This window comes from Pezoporus occidentalis, unplaced genomic scaffold (genome assembly GCF_034315485.1).
Source record: "Pezoporus occidentalis ecotype Australia unplaced genomic scaffold, CSIRO_AGI_Poc_V1 ctg25, whole genome shotgun sequence".
Taxonomy (NCBI): Eukaryota; Metazoa; Chordata; class Aves; order Psittaciformes; family Psittacidae; genus Pezoporus; species Pezoporus occidentalis.
Window position 1 is genome coordinate 554,184 of NW_026914394.1, and position 10,388 is coordinate 564,571.

The 10,388-nt window shown below is 46.5% G+C and overlaps 2 protein-coding genes across 3 annotated transcripts in view; both read left to right on the forward strand.

The window, feature by feature from the left end:
* Positions 1–10,388, forward strand: part of AKR1A1 (aldo-keto reductase family 1 member A1) — a 201,056-nt gene that overhangs the window by 148,349 nt on the left and 42,319 nt on the right. The gene's annotated exons all lie outside the window — the stretch shown is intronic.
* MMACHC (metabolism of cobalamin associated C) lies at positions 3,785–8,364 on the forward strand. Of its 2 annotated transcripts, none has more exons than XM_062622964.1 (4): positions 3,785–3,896; positions 6,225–6,419; positions 6,785–6,937; positions 7,479–8,364. In XM_062622964.1, exons 1-4 carry the CDS (start codon positions 3,825–3,827, stop codon positions 7,788–7,790), a joined length of 732 nt encoding a protein of 243 aa, XP_062478948.1. In that variant the 5' UTR covers positions 3,785–3,824; the 3' UTR covers positions 7,791–8,364. The 2 variants fall into 2 exon arrangements, with proteins under 2 accessions (XP_062478948.1, XP_062478949.1); XM_062622965.1 differs by having other exon boundaries at positions 7,482–8,364.

Here is a 10,388-nt window from a genome sequence, read left to right on the forward strand (position 1 = left end):
AGAGGAGGCTGTGAGCTAACTCAGATCCTGACAGCTCAACTCTAAGGGCAGCTGGGAAGGGAACAGCAGGCACCTATTCTCAACACCTACATGCAATAAGCTGAAGGTGATAACCTTCAGGATATAAATGTCTCAATAACAGAGGCTGCCACTTCACCCTAACTGTCTCAGACTAACTGTCTGAGAAGGACTGAATGTTTTGCCTGCACTAAGCCAGAGGTTATCTCCAGGAGAGGGCAGACACTTCAGCCATACCCACTTCAAGCATTACCAATTACGGATTTAAACAGACCTCACCTCACAAAGCTGACAAATCTACTACCTTCAGTATTAGTAAAGCCAGTACTGTGCTAGCCATGGAAATGAACTGTGCTCCACAAGACAAATATTCTATCCAGGCCTGTACAAAAGCCAGCTGGTAAACAAGAACAGCAAGATCAGTCCCCAGCATCTCTGAGTTTGCCAATCCAGCCCCTGTGAAACCGAGCTGCAACAGCAAGAGCTGTCCTGCAGAGCTCTGAACAGCCACCAGCCAGGAGCACCCTCATGTGACACACGCCTGCAGCTCTCAGGCAGTTAATCCCCTTGAAATGCAAGAGCTGCGTTTGTCACTGCAGCATGTCCCAGGCATGCGTGGACCTGGGCAAAATCCCTGAAGGTACCCCCTCTATCTGATGTGGCCAAGCTTCTGTTAGGTGCTCTGCAGTTCCAGCCTGAGTTTGTCTGAACTTTAAGACTGTGGTTTGTGGCTAGCACCTGAGAAAGAGGGGACAATCACTTCCAAGCATGTCCCAGAGGCAGCCTATGATACAGCACACCAGCATTAAGCCCTGCAGAAAAATCATGTCCAGATGAGGCCAGAAAAACTGAGAAGATAGGAGAGAGCTGGACATAGAACACGCCACCACCGCTGAACACTTCATGTTTCTTGTACCAAAGGTAATGCTTGGTTTCTGTCTATGCTTCTGGGTTAAGACCACAATACCTGGCATACCATACCTGGCTAGTCCTCCTCGGCAGGCATTAAAGGTTTTCTACAGGTGGAATAGCAGTTTCGCCCACAGTGCCCATCCTACAGTGCAGTTGAGAGCATGCTTCCACCTCCACTTGGGAAACAGATTACAAACCCTGGCTGTGCAAGATCGTCCTGCAGCACAGGGTTTCCAGAAGAATGGTAACATGCTGCTTGGTGCAAAAGATATAGGCCAGTTGTCAGCCCTACTCTCATTTCAACCCTTACCCCTCAGCTCTGTCCATTCCCTATTCTTCTCCCATCAAGTCTTTTCTGATTATCCCTTTTGCAAAGGTCATCTACTTCTGCAACAACTGAAAGAACGATTGATTTCATTCTGGCTGCAGTAGGATCTGTTCTATCAGAATACATACAAACACTTATCTTTTCCCCCCACCTAGTACCTATTTTGAAGATACCTTTCTAACTGCCCTCCATCATTCAACACTGGAACAGGAAGGCCTGTGAGGCAGGAAAGGCACTTGCAGAGCACCCTGAACATTGTAGCACCACAATTCTAGTGGTACTGCAATTCTTAATAAAGAATACTTCCTCTGTTGCAGGCAGCAAGAGCATTTTTCATTCTGGCTACTATTCATTAAACTCTTTATACATCAGTTTCAACACTCAGGTCTCCTCCACAGATCCCAGTAGCAAAGCTTGCTCCTTCCAAGAACAGGTCTGCCATGGGCCATCAAACCATCCAGTGCCAGATTTTGGATGGAAGAGGTGTGACTATAAAGCAGCCCACCTTGCAGTGTCGACTTTAAGTTCTCTTAACTTAATCAGTTGTAGACATCAGGCTCAGTAGTTCTTCCTCTTGTTGAGCTGTGCAGTAAACCAACTTGACCTCACACAGACCCAGAGAAAGGCTCTGGCTAACCTGCATCCTGCACCTGATTTTCCATCTATTGTCAGGCAAAACCTTACAGAACCCTATCCACCCACATCTCTCCCAAGGCAAAGGGTGGATTTAGAGGCTGCAGGCACGCCCTACGCATGTTCTCCTCCCACAGCTCTCCCAAAGCACAGCATGGAGTCACAGCTTGCCAGCCCTGTGTATTCTTTACTTCTCCTCCAGCACTGCCTGTTCAGCACTGTTCCCTGGTTTCATCTTCCCAAACAGAGATCCTCACCTATAATAAACCATTATGAACACTACAGTGCTTCCCATGGGGGTTGGTTCTGCTGGACCACTTGGGCAGCAGCAGGTTGTCCTGTGCAGAATCAGACTTCTGACCGAGCAAGGAGCAGAACACACCACCACTCACTGACTTTATGCTGCAGTTGCTGCAAGTCTCTCCTCACACATTTATCAATTTGTCACAATAGTTTTTCACTGCTTAAAGAAAGTGGCAAAAGTTACATTTTCCTCTGGTTCCCTGCACCAGCCCTGGATCTACAAAGGTCTTAGCACTGACCTCATTTATTTCTTGTGGACTGTTGGCATTGGGACACAAATGAGATGTGCAATCTCCATGCTGTTGGGAAGCACTTACTCACTATAGCATTCATCTTTCAACTCCTCTGTCCTTGTCAAGAACTCCAGGCTGCTTTACAATCACTGAGCATCCTTCCTCTGTAACAGCAAACAGGACAGGCAGGAGGTGTTAAGGTCCTAGCATAGCTCTTCATTTGCTGGGACAAAAGGAATAAGAATAGGATCAAGGAACACTCAGTAAGATGGTTTTAAGGTTCAGTCCCATACCAATCCCCGACAGTGACAGAGTAGCCCAAGAATTCCCCTCTGCCACTATGTGATATGCTCAGCAGACCACAGGAACCGTGTCTTCCTGGACCACTATATTCAGACAGAAAAACAGGCAAGATGCCCATTAAAAATACATGTATTTGACCTAACCACCCTCAGAGGCTTCCTAGACAAGAAATTATCTGTGTGCGAGGCTCCTGTAGCCATCAGTGCTTCAGTTCCAGGGCCTTTACCTTCACTGCCTTCTAGCCTCCTGATCTGCTCCTGCTGGAGCTCTTTCTCCTGCTTTAGTCAATTCACAGATGAGTGAGTGATCCAGAGAGCTGAGCAGATGGACAAAACCAGATTTGGTATGAGAACAACTCCAGGAAAGAACACAGCCAGCAGGCTGGTTCAACTTCGGGAGCTGGGAACACAGGGAGACACGGAGAGAACAAACCTTAAGTCTTACAAGGGATGCTTCTGCCTCCTCCTGCAGAGGAGCGTAAGAAACAAGTCTTGGGGTTATAGAAGATACAAGGGAACTCCACAAAGAAAGAGGTTTGCATATCTGAGGTAGTTGTGACCTCAAGAACTTGCAGGTCTGGTGCTCTGACACTTCATAAAACTCAGGATTAATGGCTGGAGAACGTTGCTCAAGAACCATAAAGATGATGTTAAGTAGCTTTGGTAAGGAAATCCAATCTGAGGCTTGGTCTCCAACATAGCAAATGTGTTGGCAGAGAACAGGGAAGCAGCAAAGAGCACGTACCTTCGGGTGGGGAAAGAGAAAGGATTATCACCAGAGACCTTGCTACCTGCCTTAGTGAGCGGCTCCTACCCACAGAGGAAGGTGAGGCTTGCAAGCTGCACACAACGGAGCTCAAACACGCACAGTACAGATCAAACCAACCGCGGTTACCAGGGGCTGTGAAGCGGGAGCACACCCGGCCCCGCCACTGCCAAACCCGCCTCAGCGACCGCCTCAGCCGGGGGGGGGGGGGGGAGGACGCGCACTACAGCTTCCAGAATGCCTTGCGCCGTCTCCTAGGAGACGCGGCGGTGTGGTTGGCGGAGGGGCCACACTCCCCCCGCCGCGCCTCCCGTGGTGCCCCGCGCGGCATGGAGCGGCGCGTGGCGGAGCGGCTCCGCGGCGCCCTGAACCCCTTCGGCTTCGAGGTGCACGCCTTCAAGGTACTGACGTCACGGGGGGGGGCGCCGTGACGTCACGCGCCGTGACGTCGATCGGGGAGGTGTGCTTATTGCTTGGCCCCCCTTGGAGGGGAGGAGGCGGTGGGGGCCGGTGACCGCTGCGGCCGCCGACGGAGGTGCGAGAGCCTTTGGTTCCCCCCCGTCACTCCCGCTGGAGGCACTGCACCGCTGTCGGCGGCCGCTTGTCCTCGGGGGGGTCCGGGGCTGGCCGTGCTTGGTCGCCGGGCCCCCAGTCCGCCCTCCAGGCCGGCCGGACGACACACCCCCCTGCGCTAACGGCGGCGGTGCTTGCCTGCTCCTCGCGCAGCCGGCAGCAGGCGGCACTGCCTCTCCGGGCCTCAGCCGTTCTCCCCTCCGTTTAGGCTTCAAGCCAACGCCTGACCACCCCCCGTCCCAACGGCTTCGCACTCTCCTCCTCAGGCCTGGGGAGGGGAGGGCGAGGGGTTCAGAGCCCTGCTCTAGGCGGTCCCGGTCTGGCACAGCGGTTCCAAGGCTCTGGAGCCATGTTGCGCGGCGGATGGCGCAGGTTAATGGACAAGCGTGAAGGCCTGTTCTGCCCGTGCGGGGAAGCGGGTCAAGGTTAAGGCCGTGGCTTGGTGGCAGCGGAGCGCCAGCCGGGCTCGGGGGTTGCGCGGGTCCTTTATGTTGGTCCCAGTGTGATAAGGTCGAGAGAATTAAAGATATATCTGGACCAGCAGAGAGTAAAGTCCTCTAAGCAAGCTTGAACTTTAAACGTAGAAACACGTGTACTGAAAGTGCAGAGTGCCTCATCGTGGTAAGTGGCTGCTTACACAGCAGGCAGCCTCTTCCACTATCTCTGTGTTGAATTGTATTCCCTCAGCTCCCACCAAACCTTGGGGGTTCCTTCTTTGCCCACGACAGGCGCAATCTGCAGTAAATCACCAGTCTGCAATATCAAATACAAATCGACAGTCAAATATAGATTGGTACAATAAACATGACCTTCCCTTCCTTAGGGAATGTTGCATTTGTCACCTGAAATAGTCGTATTTCCGACTACATTCTTGATCTGACAGTTGAAGGGAATGAGGCACTGAGAGCAGTGAAATCTCCAGAATTTGAAGAATCTAACACTGCTTTCCCAAAACACAGAAGCAGAATTAGGGGCAGAACCCGGATCAGAAAGACTACAGCTACCAGAGGGAAACCTTATAGTGCTGTGTCTCTTCCCAGGTTTAATTTTCATACCTCCTGCCCTGATACACTGACTGTTGTACACTGGGAAATCAGCAAACCCTAGATTCTCGCCTGTGTACTTTCTTGTAACATCTTGATTCAGCATCTGAAACAAGAGCTACAAAACTGATTAAACTTTGGGTCTGATACAAGAATGTATCTTCATCTTAAACTTAGTTTTCAACCTGTGTTTCCGTGTGGGCAGGCCTGGCAGCCAGTGTCACCTGCAAAGTCACTTTCAGATTCCTTTCTGAAATATTACTATTTAGAGGTGACCAGTATTTTGTGTTTTCAGACTAAATAGTAAGAGTTCTGTTACTTGACATCTCTCTGAACGTTAGTCCTGGTCTTTATGGCATCCCAGGAGAGTGGGAGTTGTACTAACCCCTAAAAAGACTGATGTTATTGTGCAGCACATTAGTAGTGGGGTGCAGGGGGATTCAGCCATTTCCACCCCCTGCTGGTAGTTGCTGGTCTCAGGCCTGTCCTCTTGCTCTTGTTGCTGCTCCGGTGTGATCCCTGATTTCTGGACTGTGTTATAACACATCCAGCCCTGAAACAAACACCAAAATGTGTGTGTGTCACAATCCATGCACTACAGCTGATGGTTCTGGCAGGTTTTAGCATTGCTAGGAGCTTCACATCCTTCATTTTCACACATCAACATTTCCTGCTGAAGAAATAAACCATGCAACTTGTCACATGAGCAGAAGTACCAGCTTCTTTCTGGCTGAAGATGTGAAAAAAAAAACAAACCCAAACCCAACCCGTAAAAGCTTTATCTAAACCAAAACACTTGATTTGCAGTGGCAAAACTGGTTGCTGCTACTTCCCTCTAGGGTTTCTGAGCAGCAGAGCTGGATAAAGGGCAGCCTTGAGCTGAATGCAGTAGATGATTTTTATCTCTCACGCACACCTCACAGGGCAGTTTCCAGAAACTCCGAATCCCATATGCAAAACAACTTGGTTTGAATGGAAGGCAGCAGACAGGCTGCATATTCAGGTTGCAAATGAAGGTGGCTACACTTCATTCCACTTCTTTAAATTCCTGCATGCCCAGTAGCCAAGAGTGGCGCCTCTGTTCTAATGGAGATTTGTTTTTCTTTGCCAAAGGTTGGATGGTACAATGCTGTTGTGCAGCCCGCCTTTCATCTTCCCTACCCAGATGACACACTGGCCTTCGTGGTACTCAGCACACCTTCAATGTTTGAAAAAGCCCTTAAACCTTTTGTGAACAAAGAACGGTTAAAAATAATCCGGGATCCTGTGGATCAGTGTGTTTCTTATCATTTGTCATGTTTGAAGGAGGTAAGAACCTGAAACATTGATTCCTTTTACTATTGTTGTATGTAACTGGGTGAGTTGAGCAGCAGACAATGCCTTCCAGGTTTCTGCACATGCTCTTTAGAAGGGTAAAGCATTACTCATGATTGTAAGAGCATCCACAGGCTGTTGACCTGCTTTACTTACATATTCTGTCTCTTTGCCGTTACAACCTGTAGCAATGTAGAGTGCTTTACAGTCATAGTTTGAAAACCCAAGGCCACAAGCTGATAGGTTTCATTAGCAGGATGTCTGGAGCATTCACAGGTGCCTGATTTGCTAGCATCCAGCAAGTAGTGGCAAATCTTTTTCCATGAGCCTGGGCTGACTGTTGGTTTTAATTTTCCCAGAAATTCTCTGACCAGACAGTGGACATCATGTTTGATTATGAGCTTCTGCCAAACCGAAAGCCAAAGTTCTTGGCTCAGACAGCTGCCCACGTTTCTGGAGCTGCGTATTACTACCAAAGGAAGGATGTGAAGCTTGATCCTTGGGGGGAAAAGGTGAGGCAAAAAACACAGCCTGGGAAGAACCACTAAACTGCAGTCACTGAATCATACAACTATTGTTTACTCACTAGTTCTTCCCATTGGAAAATACAAAGTCCAGATTACATATAGATGCATGAAGTGTTTCAGACAGGAATCAGAAGCTTCCAGGATTCTTCAGGGTAGTGGGGAGATGCATACATGGAGAAAAATACCTTGAGCTATGAAAACTTCTTAGACAAGAGATTTCAGTGTAAAAGAAAACCTGTTGCTTGGAGCATTATAAATAGAAAAAAAAAAATTGCACCATATTTAATTTCTTTGTTAGATTTCCAAAAAGGTTACTCTCCCCACAGTGCAGGGTGGTGTGAGCATGGGAAAATGGGAATGAAATGCAATGCTTTGAGCCACATGTTCAGGAATTCCTTTCTTCTCTGTGTGGCACCCCAACAGAGGGCAAGAGTGTAAGAAGCTGCATTGCAACTTGATCCGTTGAACTCTAACCATTACTAGAGGTAAAGTAAGACATCCCAGATCCTTCTTTTTTTTCTTCCAGAAGATCTTTGGTGTATGTATCCATCCCAGGTATGGTGGCTGGTTTGCTATCCGAGGTCTTCTCCTGTTCCCAGATATTCAGGTACCATTCCTGGAGCAGCGTGCCCCGGTTGACTGTGTGAGCACAGAGGAGCAAAGAATTGAGTTGCTGGAGCAATTCAATTTCCACTGGCAGGACACTCGCTACCGGGACATAATTGAAGTGAGGGAAAAGTATTCAGAGGAACAGAAAGCCTACTTTGCCACCCCTCCAGCAGAGAGATTCAAACTGCTAGGGCTGACCCAGGAAGTCCACAGAAGCATATTTCACTGAGTAACACAGTTCTATGAAGGGACAGAGGGCAAGTGGAGTATAACTCATCAGCACCTTCTTTTCCATGGTGCTGACGAAGACAATACGCTGATACAGAGGTGGCAAATCCAAGCAGTGTGTGCAGTGTCTCAATCCAAACATCAGCTCCTCAGAGTAAGAGGGAGCGCTGCCATCGTGGCACTTGTGGTCTGGAGGAAGGTGGGAGCAGTCTGTGCTGTTGCTGATTTGCTGTGTCTGTTTGGGAGTCCGGCAAGATGCCGATGAGCCATTGGTTGGGAAAAGTTCAGCCACCCTGGCAGCTGGAAAACTCATGCTGCTCATTAGAGAAGTCATTCTTATTCTGAAGAATTTTCTTTCCAAATGTTTTGGGTTTATTCTATGTACAAGTAAAATTTCAGTCGTTTGTACTCCAGAATGTTTTGCCTGACCTCAGGGCAGGTACTTTTTTAGATGTATCCTGCGTTTTATTCCCCTGTGTCATAACTCTCCCTAGGGAGTAAGTGTCCAGTATTTTCAATATTGCCTTCCTCAGAAGGGAAATTTGAGCTGCATTCCTTCACTTCCAGTGAAGCTGGCTGAAGAACTCTTAATGTCTCCTTTCCTTAACATCCAAAAGAAAATTCTCCAGAGATTGTTTTGTTGAGTAGTGTGGTCCTGCACATGGAGCAGGAGTGAGGAAAACAGAAAACAGAGCCGACAGCTACCTCCTTCAGGGTAGTTACGAAAGGGAACAGGACAGTACAAAGGTCACAGCTCAAGCCTGCCATTTCCTCTTGGCCGAGGGTCAGCTCCTCAGAACAAGGTGATGTCTTTAGGTCAATTTTAATCCATTGTATAGAGCAGCCAACTAACATCTTCAGCAAGATGCTGAATATTGGTTTTATTCATGTTACAATAACTGACTGAAAAAGACAGTTCTCATGACCTTTTCCTAAGGTATATGAGGTTTACATTTAAGGTACAAGCTACACACACTACAGTTTTACTACCATGGCTTCCTGTTGTGCTTTCTGTATGGGGGAGGTAAACCTGCACACACATAAAAACCATTGCACAAATGTTTGAATGTGTTACAGGTTTGCCTGTCACGTACACAGGCAAACAAGCAGAGAGAAGAAAAGAGAAAATATTCATGACATTCATGTGACATATTGTTTTCAGACAGAAACATAATTTTTTTTCATTATTTTCTCCTGTTAGATTTGTCCAGAGGTTACAACATACTGGGAATCAGCAATTTAATTTATCTGAGGGTACTTTGAGGCTCAGGCCTCACTGAAATAATATAATAAAGTAAAATAGTATTTTGTGAGAGTTTTGTTACTTGACTAGAGTGCAGTGCTGCAAACTCTTAAGTACTTTTTCCCTGCCTATCAGCATGATGAAGTAAAAATACTCTGCAGAACTGAGCCCTTTCGTTTTATTTTACATTGTTATTCTTGGTGCCTTTTGGAGACTCAAACACTAAGATTGCCTTCACACTAAGTCACTGCTTGATACACTTTTTCATAGTCTGTATATTAACTAAGCACAATCTAAATTCAGTGTAATAAGGTTGTTTTCCTGTAAACACAGTAGTGAACTGGATTTGTTCAGTGTATTTGCTGTTACAGAAACATCTCTGTTGGTTTCCATGCCTTGTTCACATCTGACTAAGGCAGACACCTTATTTACTGTGCGGTAGTGATACTGTGATTTTTTATTTAAGCAAAATAAGGAAATTTGTATAAATTCTGTTCTTATGTTATAGAATTACTTCTGGTTAAAGTGTTGCTTGAACTTTCAGACCTTTCCAATTGAACTGTAATTAAACAGGGACTTGAATTAATGGTTCATATTAATAACATAAACAAAACACTGATTCTCTTAGAAGGATAAATACAGAAAGGAATCAGATTTATCTTTTTACATTTCAATTTAAAGTAAAATATTTTGCTGGTTTGGGGTTGATTTCTTACAAATATTTAAGTCTGTCTTATTTGTTTGGGGTTTTTTAATCAGGTTGCTGTTGCCATTTCATTTCAATTTTTGTAATTTATTTCTCTTCACATGGTATTTTGGTTAATAAAATATACAAAGTTGTAAGTAGCCCTCTGTTACTATTTTTATTTAAACAATGCAGTGATTAGCTTGCAGAGAGCTAAAGATTAAGCGACAATCAATTAAGTTTTTAATATACTGAAAACGTGAGCTACCTAAGACACACAAAATCCAGTATCTGAAAACAAAAGAAAAAGTTAGTTATCTTGGTGGAAATTAGTAAACTATTATGGCAGGCTCACAGAATCACAGAATGGTTTGGGTCGGAAAGGACCTTAAGATCATCCAGTTCCAACCCCCTGCCATGGGGAGGGACACCTCACACTAGACCATGTTGCCCAAGGCTCTGTCCAACCTGGCCTTGACCACCTCCAGGGATGGAGCATTTACCACTTCTTTGGGCAATCCATTCCAGTGCCTCACCACCCTCACAGTAAAGAACTTCTTCCTTAGATCTAACCTGAACTTCCCCTGTTTAAGTTTGAACCCTTTACCCCTTGTCCTATCACTACAGTCCCTGATGAAGAGTCCCTCCCCAGCATCCCTATAGCCCCCCTT

Coding starts and splice junctions, on each gene's coding strand:
- MMACHC (XM_062622964.1), top strand. CDS start 3,825: ATGGAGCGGCGCGTGGCGGAGCGGCTCCGCGGCGCCCTGAACCCCTTC. Junction 3,897..6,224: donor TCGAGGTGCACGCCTTCAAG/GTACTGACGTCA, acceptor TCTTTGCCAAAG/GTTGGATGGTACAATGCTGT. Junction 6,938..7,478: donor TTGATCCTTGGGGGGAAAAG/GTGAGGCAAAAA, acceptor TTTTTCTTCCAG/AAGATCTTTGGTGTATGTAT.